Below are 27,192 nucleotides of genomic sequence, written 5' to 3'. Positions count from 1 at the left end.
GAAGTGCATGTGTCGGTAGGAGAAGTGGATATGTCAGATCGTGGTCAATATCAGTAATTTCATCATTTCAAAACACCACAAGACTGTGATACAATGAAAAGATAGGAAGGTGTCGAAACGATTTGAGTATAGTTTTGAAACCATACACCCACTTGTGCTTAGGTGATAGGCCTACATAAGAGGTATGCACGCACGTGCAGTCGTGCACTCGTGCAGTCGTGCACACTGCAAAGAAAGATATAAGCGATAACATAAACCGACTATAGTGATGAAAATGAATGACGCGTGTGTCGATAGGCGATGTTGATAAGTCAGATGGAGGTGTCCGGTAATTTTTAGGTCTGACTAGTATTCACTCAGTACAAATTGCTTGTATTTCGACTTGAATGTGGACAACTGTACAGTGTACAATATACGTACATTGTACAATGTACATGTACAATTGTACATACTCGACGCATGTCGGATAGCCGGCGAGATGCTGTTCTGTTCTCCTCACATGAGGTAGTTGTTCGTTGAGCCTACTCGTGTGATGTAGCCTACTAGTACGCGTTTGATTCCGAGGTGAAATAGTCATTGAAATTTATGGGACAGTGACCGCAAAGAAACTGATACATATACTTGACGAGTTCATTCTACCTTCATCATATCTTCTTGTCTGGAACTTAATTTAGCTAAACGACATTTGTATTGTTTTGGCTCCAACGTACTGTTATCACGGCAACTGTGCACTTCCTATCGGAAAGTTTCGCTACAGCGGAGTCATGTGGAAATATTTAGTGCCAATCTTGCTCGCGTATGGGTGCGGTGAATTGGGTCACTATCTACTGGCGGTAACATCACGCCCCATGGCGCAGGATGTGGAGTTTGGGGATCAAGGATGCCTGGCGAAAAACGATTCTCTGGTTGAGAAATATCAAACCATATGCGCTTCAGAGAAAAACAAGACCACGTTTGTACTCGATATTTCATTCATAGATCATATTTTACGTGATATTTCGGATGATATAATCTATTTTACGATATAATCGTTATATATACAAAATACATATAGGTTTAATTGTCCATAGGCGCCTAAATGACTGGCGCCGAATGTTCCTGTCTTTGCAATCTGAACCTCACAAGACAAATACCATCCCGCTGGGAAAAATTTTATGCCAGTGAAGAAATACCAATTTGAAATCGTGTGCGTTTCTTAGTTTAGAAGCCTACGTTTGGGCGATTGCGATTCTATATTGTTTGATATAGCAGACTGGAAGTCACGAAGTAACATCATGAAACGAAGTCATATCAACGGGTCCGCCCGCCCGAAGATGTTTAATTATTATTTACGGACCCTCCCGTTTTCAAGACACTTCACTCAGCTCTACCGGTAAATCTAATTACGTGAGTAGATAGGACAATAAATTGATAGCATAATATATATGCAATCGCCGATCTGATTAACCGATTTTATCATAAATTATCGAAAATTTTCGCGCTTAGCGCTGCCTCACAATACAGTACAGATGATTTCGTGACAAATGCGAACAACGTGATGGGGGGTCGTTTAACACCCTATGGGAGCCTAAGACCCACGTTTTTGGGGGCCTGACGAGGTACTGTTTCGTTCCTGCCAACGGGTATACGCCCAAAGATGTTTAATTATTATTGAGTGGTCCTACCTTTTCAAACACACCTCACTCAGCTCTACCGGCAAATCTGATTACGTGAGCAGAGAGAAGATATATGCAATTCCCGATCATACTGCCCGATTCAATCACGAATTCTAGAAATTTTCCGCGCTTCGCGCGCTTAGGCGACGAAGGCTGATTCACTAAACCAACTCCCTATGAATATGATAAATAGCGGTAAACAGTGTATCGCCGAAGGGGGGTCTGGGGGTCGAAGCCCCCAGAAGTTCGGCCTATAACCCTATGGGGGACCAAGACCAAAGTGTTTTTTTTTGGGGGGGGGGCTGACGAAGTGCTGTTACGGCCCTGTATGTACTGATTTGTTTAGACATCTGTGTTACATATGCATAAAAAATAGATATATTGTAGCGGTCGATGCAACGACTGGTTGCAAGACACGCTGGTATAGTGCTCGATTGGAAACGATGCTATACTGTTCCTGTTGTACGCACTATCCGACTGACTAATGACTACTCTGAGTGCTCTTGCAGTCCTGATCACACACGCAAATCCAAGGAGCTTTCTTTATGATGACACATAGAACAGTCAAATAGTACTAAGTAGTGGTCAGAAACTTGTAGATTTACCAGGATCAAATCATACTGCAATATACTAACAAATATAGAAAGAACAAAGTGAAATGAATCCAATCGTCTATTTACGACTCTGTGACTGAAGCGCGAACACGCGAGCACTCTTGGAGGCAAATATAGTTGAGTAGTCCTGAATCAGCCTATTTTCAACATATTCAGGTGTCAATTTGTGATCAATTATGAAAACATTACAGGTGTGTAACGTCCAATATATCAGAAGTGTGCAAGTGGGATTACACAGGGCAAGGAATACAATATCAGCTATTAGCCGGGCCGACGTATGTTGTTATTTTCACGATCGTGGGAGTTGTTTTTGGATTTTTAGGCGATTTATACAACAGGTGAGTGATTCAAAAGTATGGCATGGCAGTCGTTACAGAAATTGTATCGCTGCCTCACACGTTGAGACAATATTTACATATGCCTACCATGTACAATTGTACATTCGTGTTATGTAATTTTTCAGGGTGTGGATGTATTCAGCCAGTGTCGCATTCTTTTCCTTGGCCACCTTATTGACTGGATTTGCAAAGGAATACTGGCAGCTCCTAACTTTGAGATTCTTGTTCGGGGCAGGGTGAGCGTATTGTTGATTCAGGCTAGGTGATCTTAGTCTCTATTAACCTGGGGAACACTCACGCTAATCTTCAAGCCTTCGAGGAACCCCATATTTTTGCTATGTCATAAGATAAATCTTCCTCATTGCACATCTACAGCGAACACAAATAATATAATGCCAATAAAGTATTTAGTACCTAATCGACCATGTCTATTTTATTGCACTTCGCGACCGTGCTGTGTATTGATCACAACCGCACAGAATGTCATTTCCTGTAACGCACTCAGCTTTGTACTCAAGGATATCTAGCTATCCCTGTTTGTACTACATGTTTCGTTTAAGCCAACCAATGAGGTTAAAAGGCTTCCACAGTGGAAAATGCAGTCAAAACTATAATTTCCGTTGATTAACTAACTCTTAGTAGCGAGGAGCGTTTCGTATCAGTACTAGAAAACATCATCTCTCGCTACTGGACTCAGATCATTGTGCTCAGCCTTAGTTACGAGTCACGGGTCACTTAGGAAAGTTGCTGAGAATTCTTTTCACATGGTATACTCCATGCTAAATATAATAGGCTAATTCGAAGTAAGTAACGTTTATTGACTGAAATGTTCTCTGAAAGCTATGGGCAACGCCAACCTCATATGTGTGTGTATAGAGGTGTCTGACCAATGAGCATGTATAGGATAAATTTGGTACGAATGAATTAATCCAGATAGAATCAACTTTTGTTGTTTGTAAAACTGTTAAACCGTCCAACCGTTCTATATATACGTTGAACACGGCGTTAGCGGATCTATGTACTGCTATCTCCAAATTCAATGCAGTGAGTGTTCGGATACAACGACCAATTCTCGAAAGAGCGTGCAAACTGCAAAGCATATCGTTATTCAAAATCTACCTCCCATAATTGATTCGCTTTCAACTGAAACTGATAGATGAGAAAATGGTTGATACATGGGATAAGCAGCGGCGTGCTATGAACAGAAGTCGCAAGGAAGGTATAGATTGCGACTTCAGGATTATTGTCTCGAACAAGGCCTTCCCGACGCATCGTATTATACTACGGACAGCGTCGGCTTATTTCTCAACTATGCTATCGAACCAAATGAAAGATGCTCATCAAGGTTTTTGTGAAACGGTTGACCAGGACGAAGACACAGTCGAACAGTGCATCGATTTCATGTACACTGGAGATATAAACCTAACGTTGAAAAACGTTGCCAAGCTTTTAAAGCTGTCACATCTCTGGCTGCTCAACGGAGCTGTAGAGGCTTGTTCCAAGTTCATGCAGGGAAATCTATCGACGAGCAACTGCGTAGAGTGGGCCAATCTGTCGATGATGCTCGACTTGAACTCATTGAAATCCACTGCGATGTCGTTCATTCGGCAGCATGTGCCCGGAATCGATAACGCCCATGAATTGGGAGTTGCCGCCCTGCGGGATTTGTTGAAAACGATCGCGAGATCTCACCACGTAGCGAAAATCGAGTGGAATATAATAATATGTAAGATGCGGCAGATTACGAGCGATGATACTGGATTGCGTTGTGACCTCGTTTCATCATTTTCCATGGAGAGACTCTCAAAATGCGAGTTCAAATCGTCTGTTCTCACGAATGATCACGTGGCATCGTGCCCCAACTGTCACCGGTTTGTGACTGAAAGACGAGAGGCGCATTCTTACGAGACCGCCGATTTCGAGATCACCAACTGCTTTCGTATCAAGGATTTCGCTACCAGGTATGGAGTGAGAAACGGTGTGATATCTGCTGTTGATAAATATATAGCGTCCAACTTCGAAACAGCCTGCCAGAGAGACGAGTTTTTGACGTTAGTAACGCAAGAACATCTCATAAATTACGTTGGAATCATCAAGGAACGACCGTCCACCCGATTCGAGTTCAGGCGCATTGTCGAGTGGTTCAAAACGTGTACGGAGCGGGAAGCTTCATTCCCTAAGATATTTTCATCAGATAATGGTGCCGGCAAGTTCGCAAATAGTTTGCGAGGTCTTGTAGAACTGAGCGAACAGGGACCACAATACTTTTTAATCGATGAAACAAACTGCTGTTACATGAGAAGTATGGGTGAACGACACTCGTGTCAAGATATCATTGAGAAGACGGACGGCTATATTTTGTCAAACTTTGACTCCGTTGCGTACAGCGTGGATATCTCATATCTGTCTGTGAATACTATGACTGGATATATTTCCGAAGACTTTCTCTATCAATCTCACGGGGAAGAGACAATGTGGAAAGCGGTGAAGATGTGGGTTGACAATGGCCCTGGGATGAATGAGAACCATTTCGAGGATGTCTTTCGTTCCCTTGCCTTCAGTCGGCTTTCCGTTGCTTCACTACGTGATATCAGCATGTATAAAATGGTTCGGGAATCGCCAGGATGCTTAGCGAGTCTTATCGACATTATATTTTCAAAAATGGGTGCGTTATCGGAACTTCACACTACAGCCGTCAGTCGATTCGAAGAGGAAGTTCTCAATACCGACAGGAAATTGAATGATCTACGCCAACAGGGTTTGAATCGCGAAGTATTTTGGCGCGAGAAGTTTTTACGATCTAAGAAGAATTTAAAGAAATTTAAAGAAAATTGTCAAAAAAATTTCCAATATCTGCTGGAAAGATTTGAAAGCCACAAAAGATCTAAAGCAGTGTGTTCTGCTGAAGTACAGCAAAAAATGTCTCGAATGCAAAGAGAACTGACTTGTAATCGAATACACTTGGAAGAATACGTCGCAGAGCGGATAACAAAAACAGATGAAGACGTGGCATCGCATGGAAGACGAATCAAAAGCGCGATTCAGGGAATCGCCAACATGAAAGAAACCGTTTCACGTCACGAAGGCCTGTTTTCCACGACGAACAGACGAATCTTAGATCTCAAGGAATTCGTATCAACACTTAACAACGATGTCACTCAGATAGGTGAAAAAAATCACAAAATCAAATGCTTCACAAAATTAGCTGCTCTCTTCTTTTCTTATTGGTCTTTATGGGCTTTAACTACATAGAATTCAGATGTAAACAAGATTTGAAGTTCATAAATCGAAAACGGGCTTAGAACAAGCCCCGGCAATCGGTTATCCGATGGATGGATGACTTTTCATAATGTACAAAATCTCCTATTTAATTATAATTGATATCTGATATCATGGAAAAATATATTTGACGGTGAACATGGGGCATAAAATAATCGAACACCGATAACTTATGAAGAATTAATATGGCGATGAAACGGGAAATTGTCTGCACTTATTCGTAGCAGCCGTACTCAATACTACCCCATATATGCAGTTACAGGGTATCGATGCCTCAAGTTGTTAACTTCATTTTTTGCGTCTGGCTGCTTCGGTGGTCAGACGCTCTCTAAAGTCCCTGCATCATTAGTCGTATCGTCTCGATCCATTGCTTGACTCTAGTCAACTCTTTCACATGGCTTGACTTGACTCGAGTCACTTTGCAAAAATGACTTGACTCTGCGTTTTAAAAATTTGGATTGACTTGTGACTCGAAGTGAAATTTTCGAGTCATGTCATTATGTAATCGGTGTCGACTTCGTGGTTGTACTGTTGGCGACCTGTGTGTCCTGTGAGAGCAATCAGTCATTTATCGATTGCACGTACAGGTTTACCTGAACCTTCATTTTTATGTCATGTCACAAATAAATTTATCGCAAACCATACGTTGGCTAGTAGTAATCAATCTATGTTCTATAATCTATATAGCAACTTATTTCTCTTCTATAAACTGCTCAGAACAAGCCTTCTGTATGATGTAAATCGAACGGATATAATTTATATTTCTATATATAGTTTCTATAACTTATATTACTTGTGAACATTTGGCTCGGGCTTGAATTGTATATTATGGATGTGCAGATGGGTTGCGTATTTCATCGTATCATATTTCATCACATACCTCCTTATAGTTTAGCATTTCCGTTTGTGTGAGCGATACAATGTTCTTCGTAACTTGATTGATAATAAATAGCGACTGGATCTGTACTTCACACATCTTTCAATACTGATTGGCTTGAATCATGACTTGACTTAAGTCGAGTCACCTTAAAAAATTGACTTGATTTGACTCGAGTCATCTCCAGAAATCGAGTGACTTGACTTGACTCAAAGGCAGTGATTTTTCTCAAAACTGTCAGAAATAACCTTGGTAGCCTTCACATATTTGATATATAACACTGGTCAACACGTATTTTTAGGCAAACAAAGTAAGAGTGGTTTTGGGGGTTCTGAAGGGCACTGATTCCGAATATGACCTTAGTTTTTTTGAAATTGGCTCTTGTTGTGGAGATAACCCATGGGGCTGTTTTGACCAAAATCTCCCATTTTTGCGGTAATGACTAGATATAAAATCGGTTTAGTGATACTATAAAGGTTAGAACTTCAATCTACTTGTTATTTTTACGCACAGAAGACTATATTAAATCAAAATACAGCAACAGCACTATATTTTGGGGTATTAGATTTATCATAGTTACAGACTTTCACGGATATCATGTACGTAAATAAACTCCAGTCATGTATAGAAGTATTTACCTAGATACTCAAATAACGTGGCATTAATTCAATCAGTTTTACGTCAACCACCCATTGTAAATTTGAAATAATCAGTTGGAATACAATATTATTGATATATTTTAAGTCGAAATTGATTTTTTGTACGATTTTCGCCCGTAAGCTATTTAGTGCAGTTTCTCGAAAGGTTCCGGCAACGGTCTGACGTAATATGATCAATGGTTCATCTCATCTGCCCTGGTATCTTTCTATTGTTGTTCTGATGTCTTCTTAGAACCTCTCCCCTTGCTAATTAACATGAAGATCGGGAAATATATCAAGATGACTGAACAGGAAGTGAACTTTTATGCTCATGTTTGTTCCAAGTTTTCGATATGCAGATACGAATTTTCGGACCAACTGTTTGTAGTTGGGTGCTTTGTGATCAGCTAAAAAGTTTTATTTACTACGTCTTAGGAGAAATTACATGCTGTCAACTCCTCCTAATGTGAAATTGGAATCTTTCATCGGTATTCGAATATACCAGATACCAGATTTAAGCTTCTCGTTTTACAGGGTTACTAGGTATACCCACTTCGTTGACTCAGTGGAAAATTATCCATTTACCAGTCAAAAGAAATGAGACACATATGAGTATTGTAGTTAAGCCTTTCAAGGACAAATTTTATAGATTTTTACTCCTCTTTAATCTTGGTAGGATGACCAATTGATACAGGAGAAGATGAATTTCCGTTTTGGAAAAGTACAATTTTTAGGCTTGACAAACTGCTTTTTTGACAAACAGATATTTCGCATCATACCATGTTAATATTGATAAAATGACTGAGAATGACATGAGGGTTCTTCATAGTCAATTAGCCATTTATGCGCAGTATAAAATTAGAAAAAACTACGATTTTCTTCCCACCAAGTGGAATATTTAAGGGTAAATACAGTAATTTTGGGCTTTTTTAGGGGTATAAATATCTTCTGACAGAGAGCCAATCTGACAAAACTAATGTGATATTCGTAATCAGCAACCTCAAAAACCCCAGAAACGGCTCTCAGATGTTCTGCCTAAAAAATTTTTTTAATTTTGTTGACCAGTGTAATATATATTGGTAGTTCGACAAGTTATTGTGAACTTGATCAATGTTTAGAATACTTATATTGCCAGAATCACAGCAATTCCGTGACTAAATCCAGTTGTATTATTAGTTGACCCATTGGAGAGGTAAATAGTACACTCGCTTGAGAACTTTTGATCTTAGTCATCATACCCGAGAGCATATTGACGGCGCCGGGTCACATAAAAACATGACGTTATGGGTCTCATATACGGCTGGGAAAAGTGAGGGGTCAAAATGATCGGCGCCGATGAAACCATGATAAAAAATAACCGTCTATAGTTGGCCAAAACCAGAAAACCTTCGATATTGATATGCCCGGTCACCGAATAGCCCGCTGTTGCAATCTGAGTAGACACTAGTACAACAAGTGCAGTAGAAATGCGACGCGCAGGAAAATGATGTACCCAAATTTGAAATCGCGTGCGTCAGGATCTTTCTTAGAGCTGCGTTACGTACAACTGCTGTCTGCGCGTTCTCCAACCATTTTCGGTTGGTTTATGCGGATGAATTTATTTTTTTTTTGCAAAAAAGAGGTGAGGTTAGTGCTCAAAAAGTTGAAAAGCACTGGACTATACTGATCCTGCCTAATAACATGCAACCAATGGCGACCAAGACAGGTGTGTCATCACAAATCATATGTAGGTTTGTGTCTTGGCCTTCAAGGAACCCCTGAGACTGCATGGCTCAGGGAACCCATATGCGGTTTCCGGGAACAACGGTTAAGAACCACTGTGTTAGACAAATGCTAGCGTTCCGAGATCTAGGACTAGTAGCCTATTGTTGACGTAAACGCACTTTAGCGAAAGAAATACATTGAAAACACACCACGACTTTGTGCTTTGGTTTAAATTTGACCATGACCTGTTTATGTAGCTATTCGATGCTTCGGCGTAAGTTACAGATACAATTTCAAATCATGGGAAAGAATCTCGGACAAAAATGCAAAAATCGCACGATTATCAACTTCATCATGTCATGACAGGGAATCTGCTTGCACTCCGTTGGCTTCCAGCTTGGTAGCAGATTGGTTCCCTGCGAGATCGCGCGGCAGGGCAATGAGCGTTTACAATTGGGGAATCTATCTCGGATATGGCCTGGCCTTTGCCGTTGGGAACTATGTGACGGAGGCGGATATACTCGGATCGGCAAGTAATATATGTTCCATAATGTGCAACAGACGCTTTGCGTTCAATAGTATTGTAGTTCTAGCTAGAGATTGGTGATTCACTGACTGTAGTGACGTCTTTTCCACCAAATCCTTCCGCCAACGGACTCCAAACCACTGGATTATGAACCGGTTATTAGCCACCAAGCCAATATACAGTATTCGGCAGTAGGTCTGCTTTGCGGTACCTAATTTTGAAGGGCGTGGATGAACAGTGAACATTTATCATACACCATAACTTGGTGTGATTGTTAATTTGATATGCATCTTGAGCTGTGTTGCAGTTAGCTACCTTTTTTAGTCAACACTGGGCATTATCGTAAAAAAGCGGATATTTCGGGAGTCGAACCGTAGTGATGATCATTTTTTAGTCATCACGGTCGATAATAGGAAATCAGCTTTTTTTCAATTTAGGTCAACTAAATTTTAAGATTTGGTAAAAGTGTACTCCTTTCCCGACTCCAAAAATGCGGGAATCATACTGTTAGCGCCACATGACTCTGCGCTGAAATATTCTGGTTTCTGAGAATATTGCGACAAAAGTCTTGAGAATAATTGAAAGCACTCGATTAAGTCGAATCGTGTCAAAACTTGTGGCCTCTAAATCTCGTTCGCCACCCTCTTGATCTTGACAGATATGTCCAATTGCCTATTGCCCATAATATCAATGAGGTTGTGTGTCCATAGAATCTATTTCGAACCCAGCTGCGCCGCATGCTAATTTGTCTATTCACTGCATCGGACATTCTTTAACATAGTTTTACCAATTGCTCCACATAAGGACCAGGGCTAGGTACTCGCGAACGTTGTGGTCACGCTCTTCAATTTGCTGAAGTCGGGAATATTATTAATAAATAAAAGAATATATCATGAATTAATATAAATATAATAATATATAATATAATAGGGATGGAGGAGCTGTTACGTAATAACTGCAATCGCTGGTTTCTTCATGGCGGTTCTAGTCATAGGCACAGTTCGTGAGCCAACACGCGGCAACGACGATGTGGAATTCACCGGGAAAAGTGGACACGGTAAGTTGCTGTATAATAGTCTGAACGACGTTTCTCTTCATTGAAAGTGCATTCCACGTCGCCTTTATGTACAATTGTATATATGTATACGTACAGTGTACACTGTACGATTGTACGTGTAGTAGGGGGTACACCCTTAGCTTTAAAAAAGTATGTATACACACGGCACCTAACTCGGATTTATGTCGCGGTAATAAATCCTACGTGCATAGCCTATGTGCTTGTGCATACCTTCTAACGTTCCTAGGAGCAAGAATAATTTGGATTAATATGTTGTAGCTGATTTATACCGCGGTTAAAGTCTGAGGTGTGTTCGTGTACTACCTTTCGGGTGTGAATATACTTTATACACACTCTTTTCGGTAAGAATGTAGCCTCCATTTTGCGATAAGTGCAGTGTTCCCGAAACACCGTGGCATCCCGTAGTTATGATCAATATGCGCAGAGAAACGTGTGCCGTGCACAAGAAAGCCGAAGTGATGACATTTTTTTAGTCGTTACGCACTGTTGTCCAGGGGACCGCGCAGTGAGTTGGTTAGTGCGCGCAGCAGACTCATGAAAAATTAGAGGGAAAATTGGTTATGTATGATCTTCACCAACCGTTCTTTCTTATCGTATAATGCAAAACTTGTATGGTCCAAACTAATGACACGACAGCGATTATAGGATCGTCAGTCCAGCAGCTAATCATCTCATCGCAAAGTTCATATTCTCCATCTACCAATAAGGCCTTGACCAATACACCAGGCATTTGGATGAGATGGATGTCAGATGGAGAGTCTTTACATGGCCGATTCGACATCATCCTATCTGTTCCGTTACATCGCGTTGTGTGCTGTGTATCGAGCCGTACATGGTGTGTCTTGAACGGATAAAATTAATACGAATAATAGATTGGTTGATTGATTGCGAAAACGAATCGTGTGTTTCGTGAATCAAACTCTTGCGCCGCCGCCGCAGTAGAATATTGTCAACAGTGAAGTCATGAATTAGGTAGCCAAGCCCACACTTTTCCACATGATCGCCAAGCGTCCATATGTATCTGACCATTAAGCACTGCTTTATATCAGGTGATGTGAAAATTCGGAAAAGTAACGGCGAGAAATTCCGCGAAGTCACCGCACTGACTTGCAAAAATGCGACGGTGCCGCTGCTTCTCGTAGGAGCTTGTTTCCGCCATTCCGGTAAGTGTCATATTCTTATACGGGCATGTCGGACTGGATGTTAGTAGGGCTGGGCACAATGATTCGAGTACTCGAATCTGAATCGAGCATGAATTTTGATGATTCGAGTCGAGTAGTAAAAGACGACTTTTTCGAGTACTGAAAATCTGCCCTTCTCGCCACTGAAAATTAATTTATCAACCAGAATTATAGTTTCGGTACTAATTTTCACGGTTGAAGCCTTGGAACCTATAGATTGGCAGTATCGTAGCATACGAAACATATAGTACAAAGCTACGAAGGTTACTGGACGTAGCACATTTCCGAAAGTTATGATTATCCCATAACATTGTCACCAAGTGAAATGAATTCGGTATGGTCAAAAAATACCTAAGTATCATTTATGAGATGGATAATAGGCATTATATTCTTTGTGGTGACATAAACGGTACATAATTCAACTTTGACTATTAGATAATGTTATGACGTCATAATGAGAGATACTCGATTGCTCGACTCGACTCGAAGCATATTACGTGATTCAGAATCGAATCACTCAGGTATACTCGATTTTGCCCAGCCCTAGATGTTAGTAGATGAATAGACTGTACTAGATGTCCTGATGGGCAGACGACAATAATAGAACAATAGAACCACAGATTTAAACAACCAGAATGTTTTCAGCTTTTCCAAATTAGATTATAATTAGAGCTATAGCTAGTAACTACGCATTATTTGCCAAATTAGATTAGATTTAAAACTACTGAATTCACAAGAACTTGGTGATCCAGTTTAATCCGAATCAGAATGAAATACAACAAAAATCAAACTCTGTTCATACCAAATCACAGTTCATTCTGGTAAGCATGATTACGTCAAATGTCTGTACAAATGTACGCCACGCTTGACCGATGTCGCACTGTGACGTTCTCCTGTAGCATTTTCAGGAAAACCAGAAACATAGAAACATATCTCAAATTAGATTGGAATTAGTTTACCGGCATTCCCCTTAAATCAGTTTCATTAAACAAGTAGGACTATCTAACCGTCTGAATAGAACCGCTTGTGAACCACATCGCTTTATCCTGTCTGAAAGATGCTGATAACTTACAACTGCTTGACAGCGAGCTTCTGCTGGTCGTACAACGCTCAGTTGTACTTTGACGACTATTTCCCTGGTACCGAAGTGGGGTTCTTCATGTCGATAACATCCATCGTCGGCGGTACTATCGGTATTGTCGTCGGAGGCCTTGCGTCTGATATCTTGGCCAAAAGATACGGTGAGATGGAAGATTCGTTGTGGCTTATACATCGTATGCTGCGTCGACCACATTTACAGCGCTTGTTCGTTCAGGTGTCAAAACGCGTCTGTGGGTGCTAGTAGTGTCGCAGGCATTGGCTGCACCGTGCGCGGCTGGCGTTCTCCTCGCCGAACCACCTCAGTGCTTCATATCGCTGCTAGCGGCATATTTATTCGGTACGTTGATAGCTATATGCAATCTTTGTAGGTTGTACGTGCGTATTATCGGTGAGGGAAGGCAATTGAGGCAGTGCCTCACTTGTCATCAGGATGAGCAAAAGAAAATTGTGAAAAACTTCAACGATTTTATCGCTATTCTCCATTGATGTTCATGTTCATGGATGAACAAATTGTGAACATTTTACACCAAAATCACGCCAGTTGCATATTTGTTATAGCGCAAAGGAGAGGTGATTCATAGGTGAAGCAGAGACGGGTCAAGCCTCGCCGGTGATGGCCCAATTCATCATAGACAGCTTAGAATTTAAAATAACTGGTATTAATCGAATGCTACTGTCACACTGTTTCCGAAAATCTGAACATTAATAATGTCAGAGCACGAGAACTACCACACAGCAGCCAGGGAAGGTGAAATTCGGCTCTGTTATGTACAATGACAGCGCAGAGAAACAATTACCAAATGAGGCACAAATGAATATGCATCGCTGATCATTGGCTAACAATCCGACAATCGCAGCGTAGTAGAACAATGCGCTATCGACTTCGCAAATTGGCGGTGTATCGACGGCCAGCATGTACTACACACTACACAGCAAGTACATATGTTCCCTTACAGGTGTAGCTGCTATGTAATTTCCATCCATATCTATCTTGTCGTACTTGCTTAGCCTGCGTATGTAAACTATAGAGGTAGACTGCTAATGTGATCAGAAACAAGTCGCCAACCGAATCAGTTATACCGTTTTGCATTTATACATCTGTAAATCTGACTCTAAAGGGGTCATCAGGGCCTCACCAATCAGGAAGATCACTGTATGTCACTGGTAGGTTGTGCGTATGCGTAATTTTGTGTATGCAGCTTTCGCATGTTACAATGTTGAAGGGCGCCATGTGTTTTCAGCTGAAATGTGGTTTGGCGTTCTTTTTACAATCTTGGTCGAATTCTATCCGGCCCACGCAAGAGCCACAGCCGTCGCCTGCTTCATATTTGTGATCAACAACATCGGCGGGAATGCTCAGCTTATCGTGCCGCCGATCGCCGACGCGATAGGATTTAGAGAAGCTCTGTTTTTAGTTTATCCTGGATTTTACTTGACGAGTAAGTCGGCAGCAGACTTGGAAAACTTATTGTAGTCTAACTTGACTAGCCACAGTGAAATGCCGGTAATCTAATACTTCCATATCACAAGTTTAATTATAATCTGATTTCTTGTTTCCTGGTTCGTTGTATTTCTTTCTAATTCGCAATTGAATTCAATTTCCAAGCTTTTGCGAATACAGTAATTCTACGTCTAATCTAATTTGAAAAGGCTGAAATCTTTTCCTGTCGTCCATCTGAGGTCCGTAACCTTGTACCCGCTTTATACGCCGATTCGTGTGTACATTTGGCCTGTTTGTGTCGGTGTATCTTGTGTCGGTGTTTCGTGATAACTGAGTAGTGAGTATATGAGCGGTGGACGCTCTTAACCCCATCGTCTTCAATCATTTGCACATATCCTTTCATATACTTATACAGGTTCACACATAAAGATTATGTGCTACTAAAAATAGTATTGAGTATATTAATTGTACTATTTATCTTCTCGGATATCTATTCAATCCCGATGGATTATTCATCGGTATGACACATTCAATTTCCAGGCTCGGTTTTCTTCCTATTTGCTCAACTCACCTTGCTATTCACCAAACAAGAGCAGTCCGACTATTACCTCGAAGAAACAAAGTTATGAGGACACGTATCGGCAGCTTCCAATACTTTGACAGTCACTGAGTCTCAAGAAAAACAATTGGTGATATGGTGCTTCTTATTTCAAAGTAAAACGAACTGAAAGTGCAATTTTATGAAATGCGAATAAATATAATTGCGAAAGAGGGGTCGCAAATATGGCTGGGCATAAGAATTAGAGTAGTCTTATCCGAATCGAGTATTAATTCTAATTATTCGACTCGCGTTAGTGGAATTGACGCTTCCGTGAGGTCGTGGCCAATCCACAGCACTGTCACAAACTCCAATGAAATAGGTACGGTCGAAATAATAATAGTATCAAATTATCTTTGTTATAGCACCGGCGGTATAGTCTTTGTGGACGCATATTAAGGGTACATATTTAAACATTTCACGGTATTCATGCTCATTTGACCACCTAATGACTGATGTTGGACTCGACTCGAAGTCTGATACTCGACTTCTCCCAGGCCTTGTCACAAATAACAGAATTTATATGTTGCAACTAATAATGCCGGGTATTAAGAAACGAATCAGTCGTCAGTATTCATAGAGGACATTGTTTACCATCTGTCGGCTCTGGTGGGGAGCCGGTGAATCCACTTTATATCTGAAGGTTGTTTTGCGCTTCGTTTTGTTGTCGCTGGTCGTGATTACGCTAGCGTACGTGTCGCAGTCCGCGTGAGAAGTGACGTGAACAATGTCTGGCATTGTTTCGTAAGTCGCGTTGTCAGATTTGAGGCCCGTGTTGGTCTGCTGCGAGCTGCCGTTTATCTGATTCACAGCTACTGTTGAATATATGAAACCTTCGTCTTCTATGTTCTGTTGCGAAGCGACAGTAGACCTGCCGAGACTTTCAGTGGATCCGCCAACATCGAGTCGACCGTATGCAACGGAATATACCATCTCCGCGTCTTTGCTGTTGCTTTTAGCTTCCGTTCTGTCCATAGCTCTGCGTGTGCAATAATGGGTTAGGGTTGGCACTCGTGCTGTCAAATATATGCGAAGCGGATTGTAGAAGCGTTCAGTAACGAAAATCGCCTACGTTCTCGAAATAACCAGTTAGGCTTTTACTACATGCAGTAATTACTCTAGTACGGAGGTCACCAACTCGCGGGCTGCATGACGCCCGCGATCTGATTTGAGATGGCGGGAGAACGCTAAGTAAAGCATTTCGAAATGCTGTATTTGATTTCAGTTTCAAAAATATTGTTGTTGTTTAAAAATAAGCTATTCGCCTGTGCTCAACATCACTATTCCGCACCAGCTAAAACAGCTTCGGCGTTAGCAATATCATTCCATCGAGGAAAAATCAGCTGATATATGAATGGGCATTTGGGCAATTAGGCATATTGCTTTGACGTGCAGTGGCTCAGAGAATGCCAAGACCGAGATACTCAGAAAACGGGGCTTGGAGCGCCCCCACTAGATCAAGCTTTAGGTTTAGGAGGAGATAGTCGTTCAGCAAGTAAGGTGTCTTGCTATCCCCAATATCGGTGTCAGGTATCGTGCGCATCTCATAGTTCAAAATATATTGAAATTTATGATCATGATATTTGGTATTGTATTAGTACTTATTTAAAAAAATATCACTTCTTTTGTGGTAACTCTGCCCATTGCCCATGCCAGAGAGCACAGCGTTGTACTGACGTGAATATTCAAAACGTGGTTGGTCTACTGCAGGCCTGCAGGGGTGTCAAATTCAAATTGCGTCACGGGCCGGATTCAAGCCTTCAAATCGCTCGCGGGCCGGACCAGTCAGCTGATTCCTAAATGTTAACTCGTGCTCTCGCTTTTCACTTGAATATAGATAATACACAGATCATAGGGTTTATGAAGTGGCAAGTCGAAACACATTTATTCGCGAACAATGAAATTGGCAAAATACGATCATTGTCCGGTTAAATACAGTTAAGAACAGCTAAAACAGTGGCGTAGGTTAACGACGATATAAGTTGGCATGTTCTAGGCTCCCTTTGATTCAGTCGTAATCTGGTGTTAGCCCTGCATATGCGTTCTAAGGAATACAGGATATTTCATTGGAAACGCGGACGTCGGAATTTGGTTTATTACTATTGAACCGCGAGTCCGATTTCTCTCGTATCTGAGAATCTATTGGGCCGAAAGTGCGACCATAGATATTTCAATTATATATTTGTGGAACTAACATATTTTCCATGTAAACTGCATATAACTGTTCCGCATTGGCACTTTCGCTTCTGTGAATAACTACTTTTTGTCTCTATTTGTATAAAACTCTTAGTGTGCACTTTTTGTCTTCTATAAAATGGATCTCAATTTCAAGTTCAAGTTTATTCATGAAATTTCATCATTCCATCACTTCGGTTTCTCTCATGTCTGGGGATCTATTGGGTCGGAAGTGACACAGCAGTTCGACCATAGATATTTCAATTATATAATTGTGTAGCTAATATATTTTCCATGTAAACTGCATACCCCTGCTCTAGTACAGTGGTAACTGGAGTTCGAACGAACCCCATCGGTTCCACATAGAAGGCACGCATGCACATTGCAGAATATGCACATTCATTCTAATCTTATTGTATGTATGAAAATCATGTTTTGTTCTTTGAGCACTGTTGTTTGTGCACAGCTCGTTTTGCGCACCAGTATTCTATAGTGACGTAAATTAGATAATGTGCAATGTGACTTTTTAAGTTAGGGTTACCATACTTTGAAATCCGAAATTAGGACATTTTGTACAAGTCACAAAAGATACAATATAGCGGACCAGAAAACGGGTAATTTCAATTTTTTACAGGTACTATTACTAGGTTGACTGAAAAAGATCATTTTTTCAACTCTACTCACGAAAGACCCGCTCCCAAATAAAATCGGTTGGTGTTGACCTTTTTTAGTCAACCTTGCCATCACTTGTGTCGAAATCCAGATTCCGTGTCATTTATGGCATTTTTGCTGTCCGTATACAATCGCCTAGAGACGAATCGCCAAAAAGGAGGACATTTGGGCTACCTCGAGATAGTGAGATAGTGTAATGGTTGTGCGTCCGGCTTCTCGATCGGTAGGTCGTGGGTTCGATCCCCGCCCGGGTCAGACCAAAGACTCGAAAACTGGTATCCGCGGCTATCCTGCTAGGCGCTCAGTAACCACGGATAGCATGGAGGAGAAAAAAAATCGGGGATGCAGACTAGATGACCTTACTATAAAGGCCGTATCGCATCTCCGTCGACAAAGCATCTCGATGGTGCAGGCGAAAAAGAATACCATATCTCTCTCTCTCTCTCTCTCTCTCTCTCGGGAAACATTTTCGATTAAATATCTTGAAAAAGGAGGACAAATCCTCTCAAAGGAGGACGTATGGTAACCCTAGATTAGGTATACAGTTATGGCGTTACTTTTACTCTGACTTGACTATCATCGATGACTACTTCTACCACCTCTGCTGGATTGATGGTAGTAACGAAATGAAAAAAGTCACATAGATTTGCCTTGATTTCATATCGTCCTGTGCGAAAGGTTACGAATATATATATATAAATTCCTAAAGGATTACTATTTGGGTAGCAGTCCACATGACCACGCCGTAGCACATTTCCCCTGTCACGCGCTTATTGCAAATTAGTTTCAATCTAACAGCCTCTTACACAAGCTAATTGGTTTGTCACCTTTTAGGTCATGCTGGATCATGATGCTGTACGCGTTTGTAGAAAGCGATCGTGTTATGATGACCTAATACATCCAATTCTCTACTAGTTGCTGACGATTACCCCTGACGAGTGTCAGCCGAAAATATTCGGGTTCATTTCAATATGAATATACTATTTAATTGTATATTGATTTTCTGTACCTCCAAGAAGCTCTTCTAATACATTCTACCATCTTAACTTTAGGGCTTGCACTGTACATAGCAAATATCTCACAATTTGTGGAGTCATCTCTCTCTCCTAAGATAAGATGAACGAGAGTGTGTATTGCTATCGCATTAAAATATTTACGAACTTACCGCTTTCGAGAAATTAGGAGGATGACGAAGGCTACAGTCAGCAATAATAAAATGAAACAGGATACAATTAGCGCCACCAAGGCACCGTCTCCCATTCCTTTTTGAGCGGCGCCATTATGTGGTGACGCATGTGTTGTGTCTTGAATTGATGCGTCATTCGAGGTGGGTTGGTTTGTGGTAGCAATTGGTTGCTTCGTGCGACCTTTCGACGCCGTGGCGTGCTGTGACGTTGTGAGTGGCGATGTGGTAACACGACTGGAACTTGTTAATATTTCCGGCGTTGTGGTTACTTTGGATAACGTAGTTTGCGTGGTTTCGGTAGTGCCTGAAAGTGAAGAGTTAAATCGCGCCTCTAGAAAGCAACCCGAATGCTGTCGCGTGCATTGTTCTGTATCGGACTGATATTAGATAAAGTTGCCATCAAGCATCCCAAACCCCTTTTACTATAATTGATTCAAACCAGACTTTGTAAACTACTTTTTGTTGATAATTTTATTTACGATTTGTGATTTAATCACGGCCAAAAATATTTCCCGGGGCGAACATATATAGTATTTACCTCCAATGCAGTCATTTCTGGAGTACAGCATCCTAAACCCTTTTGGATAATTCCTTTTATAACGAATCCATCCAGTTTCTCCATCAGATGTGAACCTTATTCGGACGGACGGATAACTCCATTTATATACATTGCACTTCTGATATACGCTGCTTGGGATGGTACATCCGTTGTCGAGGTGGAAGATGAAACATTCTTGACTTGTTGTATGGCAAACAACGTCTTCTGCAAAATCAGTAATTGCAGCGTGAAAAATGTATGTAGGAGACGGAATCTCAATCGATATAATTCAGCACAGATGTCAATTCGATCACATCACTAGATTACAGAATTATGGATCATTCCGCTTGATATGAGCAATTGAGCATGATCATTGTCAACCTGATGCACTATACACAAGGAAGGATAATTCATTTTCATTACTTTCATGAGTGGGATATCGAACTATCGAACTATGTATATCGATATGGGATGGTTGGAACACTCAAAATAGTCGGTTCAACACTTAATAGTATAGAAATTTCGTCTAAGGAGCTACATTTACCCTATACTTTCGACTGTCAATGTTGATTCGTTATGACGTCACAACCGAATATTCGTGACGTCATGACTTTAAAATAACATGTTTTAAATTGGCCTTGTTTCAAATATGTTTGTTTTTAATTGATTTTTGTTTTAAATGCAACCCTAAACTCAACTCATGTATATATGTGATGACACGCCTGTCTTGGTCATCATTGTTTGAAGGCAATTAGCCCGATTACTAGTCGACGGGGTGGCACGTCGTGTTCATTGGCGAACGCAGCAGTAGTCGGGATTCCAAATTGAAACCTCGTCCTTCTGAATGCCAATTCTATCTTCAATATTTATAAATTAATTTGCAATAAATCAACTGGTATCACGCTGTTGCGCTTCGACTGTACACCACGATGACACGTTCCAAGTTGAAGCCTGTCATTTATAACTGGAATAAAAAAAGGCAGCAGCAGACGTTGCACTGATTCGCAATAATCTTATAATGCTTTCGTTTGTGTGAAAATCATACTTTAATGATTTTGTTCTTTCAATACTATGTTGATGCACAGTACATTTTGTAAATTAGTGTTATGTAGTAACGTTGTGATGTACAATGCTGTAGATCTTCGTTTTTGTGCATCGGCGAGAATTTGGGGTTCCGCGAATGCTCGAAGATTAGATTAGATTAGTGTTCCCGGGTTAGAAAAAGCCAATAACCACTCATGTAGAATAAATCGTTATTGCTCGCCTATGAAGGATGTTTTCACAAGAACAATACCTTGGCCAATCTTGAGCGTCTGTGAACAAACGTTTTCCGTCTCATCGGACCACCACGGTTCATCTTTGTAAAAAAGTTGTACTGTATCCAAATCTAATCTTAAATACGTTCCCTTTTCCAATGTAACGTCCCACACGCAGTTGTGTTCTTGTCTCACTCTTGGAAATTCGGGCGATTGAATCGCTCCCGAGTTTTTTGTTATCCTGTATCTACAATTTGCCGACGCATGATCGGACCCTGAAACAGCAACAGACGAATCAAAAGATGACCGTGTGTGTGAATAGATTTCTTCGCGGACCAATAGTGTATTGGCCAATAACTTACACGTTGTTATGAAGTAAATCATCCGGAGTAAGTCGACGAATAGTGCAGGTTTGTAATGTTTTCGCATCTCAATTAGCAATTATATGTTATGCTTATGCCTGTATAAAATATTTAACAGAAATGATCTTGCTTTGTACTGAATCATAGCTTATAGTTAATTAGCTATAACTAGGTTTGCATTTAAAACAAAAAGCAATTTGAAACGAACATGTTTAAAACTGGACCCACATGACGTCACAGTGGATTGACATTGACAATTGAAAATGTCGGTTAAATATGGACCCTTCGACGTAAAAGGCTTCAGACCAGAGTCATGAACAGACCGAAAATATTCTTAACTGGGACTATACATCGTTATGCAGCATTTTTACGGTCGACGATCATCTTGATCGGAACACCCATTCGTAGCAATGATCTTATACAGTGCTTTTCAACCTGTGTGACGGTTCGCACTGATGCGAATGAAAAAAATTGCAGTGCGAATGAAAATTCTGAATATTTTTAATTTTTCTGTCGTGGAATATTTTTAAAAAAACGTAATGGGAAATTCGAGAAAACGTAATGGAAATTCAAGGGCAGTGTAACTTTTGTGGTTGCGACGCAATTGTAACTTGTTTAACTTACGACGCACCACTAATCGTAGCTATCACATGCCGTAGTAAATTAATATTTCCGCCCTATAATTATTACGTAACGAAGAGCCTGGTTCGGAAGCTGCAGCTACACACACAATGGTGTAGTATGGCAGACATAGTCCGTCTGAGCCCGTGACAGGCTGAAAAAATGACGTCAAATTGACTTTTTTCTAAACAATCGTCATATTTTTGTTGAACTGATTACAAAATATCCTGCGATAGTATTTACATATCCAAGGTCACTATGTTGGGTACTGTAGCCAATAAGCGAGACACGCAGAAATATGACTTGATCATTAGAATCTGCCGACTTTTGGTTTGAAATCATGATAAGATTTGTCCGAATGGTTTTTCTGGAAAACATGGACGATGTCCGTTTTCCAGATAAACCAGAAAGACCGTATCTTCATCTTATTTTTGTATAACTATTTTCGGTTAGTTTGTGTGAAGGAAATTTATTTCACAAAAAAAGTGCGAATGGAGTTCAAAAAGTTTGAAAAGCACTGATCTTATATAAACAATGCTATAACTGTTGAACTGAAGGCGATTTCGAGGGTTCCAGCCACCCGACATCGTATATACGTCGACTGTATTGGGTGCAAATCGTTCGTAGGCATGTTTTTTCGAAAATATTTACATAATTATGCAACGTTTGAAAAAAAACAATTGTTTGAAATGCATTTTCAACACTGCTTAAAACATGTTTCAAACAAAGTATTTTAGAACACTATTGTTTTAAATGCAAACCTAGCCTATAAGCTCTTGCATATGAATGTCGTAATATCCGCTTCAGAAATCAACTTTGTTTGGTAATTTGCAGTTCAAATTGAGCACTGAGCAGTGATCTTCAACCTTTTCCGGAATGGTATACCCTTTTAACATTTATTCAAAACTTGTGCACCCTGATCCACATAGTACATCGAATCCGTAGTATTTAACAACGGTTGAATTATATGAGAAACATTTGCATATGAAATTCATAAGCTGCGAAGCTGCGTACACTTGCTATGATCATTGTAGCATATATAGTAGGCCTATATCCTGTTAATTTGTTCCAAAGCATTAACTTGCCTAATTATTGTGATAAAGTATCGGCCTACTGTAATGCGGTATTTGGTACACCCCAGTGCATCGCACCAAAGTGGTGCACTCTTTGATTAACGTTCTAATGACTTCAATAAATATTCATATTGCTAATAGTATATATGTGCGTCTCCTTTCTAAAAGCTCAATTATACGATTAAGAAGCAGCTTTCCTGCCAAGCATAACACTATCCAGCGCATTCTGCAGTACGGTAATTTCTCTTATTTCTTTAACAGGAAGTGGTTGCGATTTAAATGCATGCGAGTTCGTGGGTCATAATAGTTTCATTAGTTAAAATACGCGAGCGTCATGACGAACATGCTGCTGATGACGAGAGCTGAAAGCAGCATATATGTCACTTAGACGTCATTTCCTTTCGTTGGGTTTCGCGTGATTATGTTCCCAGCTTTATTGCCATCAGGTATATCACGATAGAATTACACCATAGTGTGTATACTGTGTATACTATATACTTACAAGTAACATATCCACGTGCTCAGCATTCACGTGCAGTGAAAGAAAATAACACTGCCGTAAATTGAAATCTCTTCCAGAATGCAATCACAGCTATTGCCCGACCGAATATCGGTTCGCCTATAATATCGAGTCGATGTCGGACTATGAAACGAATATCGGTATCGGCCATTAGATGCCAAAAAATATCGGAAACTTTCGTGAAGTCATAGCATATGGTAGTAGGTACTCGGAGAACTATAATCAGCGATTGGGAATATCCATCTATTTCTTATAGCTTACTGACATATGCGGTGAAAGTTGTCATCGTAGAAGTAGAGGTAATGTAAATTACTACTGAAGTACAAGTGGAAGCAGGGTTGTAACCAAGTCACAAAGTTGAGAGTCACAAGTCAATCTTACTTCTATAGTTTTGACTGAGTCAAATCGAGTCATTTTCAATTCACCACCGAGTCAAGTCCGAGTCCAAGTCAGTGAGTAGAGGACCGAGTCCGAGACATAGTAGTGTGACCCGAGTCCGAGTCATTATGTTCACTGTTCAGCTTTGAGTTCAATTCGGCTCAACCCACTTTTTTTCAAATCTGTTTGATTTATATAGAATGGCTCGCATTCATAATATCGAAATTTCCCTCAGTCCTAACAGTTTCAGGCACTACTCCCCAAGTATCAGGACTGATAGACGAAATACCAATAATGCGGTGACTTTACTATTCTTCGAAGTTACAATGAAATGTCTGTCTTGACCGTCCTAGTCTGGAGTGATATGATTTGCTTCGAGTCATACATAATGAATCGAATACAAACTCGAGTCATTAGAACCCTGAGTGGAAGTAGCGATTTGCGATTAAGTAAAACAATAAGTATTCTTTAAAAAACTGAAAACTGTTTAGTAGAAATAGAAGTAGTCTACAATCCTAGCCATTTGCGAGTAATTAGTGCAGGTAGGGAAAACCTACTCGAGTACTATGAAAAAGTAGATTTACTTCATTACTGACCCCATCTGATTATAGGCGTCTAAATACTCTGATGTTCGGGAAATGTGCCTGAAGCTAGACACAGTGTCTTTTGAATATATTGGGGTTATCGACGAGGGTTCTAGTTATCGGTATCGACTCAAAATCCGATATAGGTAAGGCTCTAGTCATAACCCCGCCTTGTCATGGATTCACGTGTATCGAAAGGACAATTTTATATTATCACGGTCATATGTTGTCATTAACCTAGGGCTACCATACCATATACTAAAATCCGAGACAGAGGTTTCTTTTGCGGGTGGTAATAACAGACATTGAAACGGGATATTTTTATGGAAAATGGTAATCGATCGATCGTTGGTTGAATTAAAAAAGGTCATTTTTCCGGGCATGTGCCTGAAAACCAGTTCCCGCTGCTAATTCACGTTGGGCAGACCTTTTTTTAGTCGTCCTTCTGTCCAATTGTATAGAAAGCCAGCCGATTGGCGAAAAAGAGGACATTTGGGCGTCGGTTTTCTTGAAAAAAGGAGAACAAATCCTCGGAAAAAGGACACTTGGTATCCCCACACAAACCGCCTTAGATTCATCGCAATCATTTTATGGTGCCGTGTCGAAAGTCTTCGTAAACTTGCCAACACAGGAGCTGCGTCACCATCCATGTTATTTTTAGTCTTTTGGATTTCGTGTCGTCGGGAGGGCAGTTCACACTTTCATTTGTGTGCCTTCGAGTCGACTTTTATCAAAATACGTCTGCCGAAGGCTGTGTCAATAATAAGAGTTCGTGTATCATCTAAAAATAGTACATTGAACGCCCTCGTATTCAAAATTTCATGCTGGTGACGTCATATTTTTTGATAAGATTGTTGATATACGATGCTCTTGTGAACTCTCTACTAGTTGCTGACGATTACCCCTGACGAGTGTCAGCCGAAAATATTCCAGTTCGTTTCAATATGAATAAACTATTCAATTATATGTTGGAGCTCTGTACCTCCAAGAAACCGTTCTTTTAGATTATAGAGAGAGAGAGAGATGGTATTCTTTATCGCCTGCACCATCGAGATGCTTTGACGACGGAGATGCGATACGGCCTCTATAGTAAGGTCATCTAGTCTGCACCCCTGGTTTTTTCTCCTCCATGCTATCCATGATTGCTGAGCACCTAGCAGGATAGCCGCGGATACCAGTTTTCGAGTCTTTGGTCTGACCCGGGCGGGGATCGAACCCACGACCTACCGATCGAGAAGCCGGGCGCACAACCATTACACTATCTCGCTCGGTTGATTATAGGCAACAGAAAGTTTGTATCTGCTGCATGATGCCTCTCCCGCGATCAAAATGGGTTTGACGCCTCTGCTGTAAATGATCGAAGTCTGGAGAGGTTTGTATATATCACATTCGTATATCCCTCCGGCGTGGATGAAATTAATGGAACCGCTGATTATGGTTATAACTCCAAAGATAAACTGTTTCATTGGTCATTTCATCTTCATAATGTTGGCATTAATATCTTTCAAGGAAGCTATACAGCGACGCCTCACGGATGCGCTTATACGTCTTCGTTTATACCACTCGGCCTCAGTTCGGTTTATTAGCACTTTTTATCAGTTCAATACACCACAAAAATTGCGATGCAATGAAAAGATAGCACGGTGTCGAAACGACTTGGAGTGTGCTTGAAATGAGGCACCCTGGCCTAGGCGAGGTAAAGAGTCTATATCAGGGGTGGGCAAACTTTTGAGCTCGCGGGCCGCATTCAACATCTGAATCCATTCGCGGGCCGCACAATATAAAATTGGGAAAACCAAAACGCAATATTGGTATTTGATTATATAGTGAGCACTGGCGTAGCCAGCGAGGGGCGAAAGGGGCGATCGCCCCCCCCCAAATTTTTGGAAAATTTTTCGTAAAATCAATAAATATGACATTATTTTAGGGCAGAGGAATGCCACCTAAAAAATTTCTTCGCGCTTCGCGCGATTTAGTGTCCATGATCATAACAGTCTTGCTTTTATTATCGGTGTTCCGAAAAAAATCTTCCGCAAATACCCACAATTGATTTTAGCTGCATTCTTAATTATGAGAATACAACAGTACCACTAGACACACGAGAGTAAGGTCGTTGGGTTGATTGATTTTAAGGCTGTCAGTTTAGTATGGGGATTGGGGACTGTTAGCTCCGACAATTCCCGTTACGGGACACACGAAGACATATAAAGTAGGTTACATGCAACTCCGCAAAGTGCGCTCCCAAAATGATTGACGGCCATAAAACCGACGCATGTATTCGATATAGATTTTCGGGTACTTAAATGGCTGGCGCCTAATGATCCTGTCCCTGCAATCAGACTTCTCCGACATGAATGCGACTGGCACAGGAAAATATCGCCACCTCCCTTTAAAAAGTGCTAATTTGAAATCGCACGAGTCTGATCAAAGGAGTTTTGTAATTTGGTCTGGTATATATATCAGCAATTCCAATCTCTAAACTAGCATCAATCTTTACCAGAGGTCACTAAATAACCGTGCTTCAACGAAGTAATTATTAAGAATGGAATTACTAATATAACTATACCATTGCGAGGTGCGATATTAAAGGCCTCTCAACAGGCCACTTGCCACCTTACAGCGATGCCATTAGCTTGTTTTATTATGTATGTATGTATATGGTTCGCTGAGCGCGACCGCAGACTATCAGGATCTTTGTTGGGTATAATCGATATAATTGGTGGTTCTATTATTTTAACCCACCTAAGACACACATTGTTCAATGAGCTACACAAAACAATGCTACGTAATGACTATA

The 27,192-nt window shown here is 40.7% G+C and overlaps 2 protein-coding genes and 1 long non-coding RNA gene across 3 annotated transcripts; 1 reads left to right on the top strand and 2 right to left on the bottom strand.

Annotated features, from left to right (window-relative positions):
- The first annotated feature begins 213 nt into the window (after positions 1-213).
- LOC145432940 (protein spinster-like) lies at positions 214-15,201 on the top strand. The gene is made up of 10 exons (XM_080309779.1): positions 214-952; positions 2,461-2,607; positions 2,733-2,843; positions 9,472-9,634; positions 10,562-10,688; positions 11,759-11,872; positions 12,976-13,131; positions 13,206-13,328; positions 14,233-14,430; positions 14,973-15,201. Exons 1-10 carry the CDS (start codon positions 765-767, stop codon positions 15,059-15,061), a joined length of 1,416 nt encoding a protein of 471 aa, XP_080165905.1. The 5' UTR covers positions 214-764; the 3' UTR covers positions 15,062-15,201.
- Positions 15,119-21,372, bottom strand: LOC145432941 (uncharacterized). Its single transcript, XM_080309780.1, has 5 exons — positions 21,220-21,372; positions 20,896-21,132; positions 19,602-19,826; positions 19,043-19,367; positions 15,119-16,009 (listed from the first exon to the last, which is right to left on the bottom strand). The coding sequence occupies exons 1-5, from the start codon at positions 21,284-21,286 to the stop codon at positions 15,598-15,600; spliced, it is 1,266 nt and encodes a 421-aa protein (XP_080165906.1). The 5' UTR covers positions 21,287-21,372; the 3' UTR covers positions 15,119-15,597.
- LOC145432942 (uncharacterized) lies at positions 16,888-19,042 on the bottom strand. The gene is made up of 2 exons (XR_013913006.1): positions 18,916-19,042; positions 16,888-18,783 (listed from the first exon to the last, which is right to left on the bottom strand). It is a non-coding gene; the product is annotated as an uncharacterized LOC145432942 (long non-coding RNA).
- Positions 21,373-27,192: the final 5,820 nt, after the last annotated feature.

This window comes from Botryllus schlosseri, chromosome 2, assembly GCF_051294905.1.
Source record: "Botryllus schlosseri isolate E-star chromosome 2, Bs_hap1, whole genome shotgun sequence".
NCBI lineage: Eukaryota > Metazoa > Chordata > Ascidiacea > Stolidobranchia > Styelidae > Botryllus > Botryllus schlosseri.
The sequence above is the reverse complement of the archived record's forward strand: the minus strand, read 5'-3'. Positions and strand labels throughout refer to the sequence as shown.

What these genes read in the sequence shown, in the direction of transcription:
- LOC145432940 (XM_080309779.1), top strand. Translation starts at nt 765, where the DNA reads ATGTGGAAATATTTAGTGCCAATCTTGCTCGCGTATGGGTGCGGTGAA. An exon ending in AGATTCTTGTTCGGGGCAGG is followed by an intron (nt 2,844 to 9,471) that starts GTGAGCGTATTG and finishes ATGTCATGACAG; the next exon opens with GGAATCTGCTTGCACTCCGT. An exon ending in AGCTTGTTTCCGCCATTCCG is followed by an intron (nt 11,873 to 12,975) that starts GTAAGTGTCATA and finishes ACTGCTTGACAG; the next exon opens with CGAGCTTCTGCTGGTCGTAC.
- LOC145432941 (XM_080309780.1), bottom strand. Translation starts at nt 21,286, where the DNA reads ATGCGAAAACATTACAAACCTGCACTATTCGTCGACTTACTCCGGATG. An exon ending in GACGCTCAAGATTGGCCAAG is followed by an intron (nt 19,827 to 20,895) that starts GTATTGTTCTTG and finishes CTGATTTTGCAG; the next exon opens with AAGACGTTGTTTGCCATACA. An exon ending in CAGAAATGACTGCATTGGAG is followed by an intron (nt 19,368 to 19,601) that starts GTAAATACTATA and finishes CTTCACTTTCAG; the next exon opens with GCACTACCGAAACCACGCAA.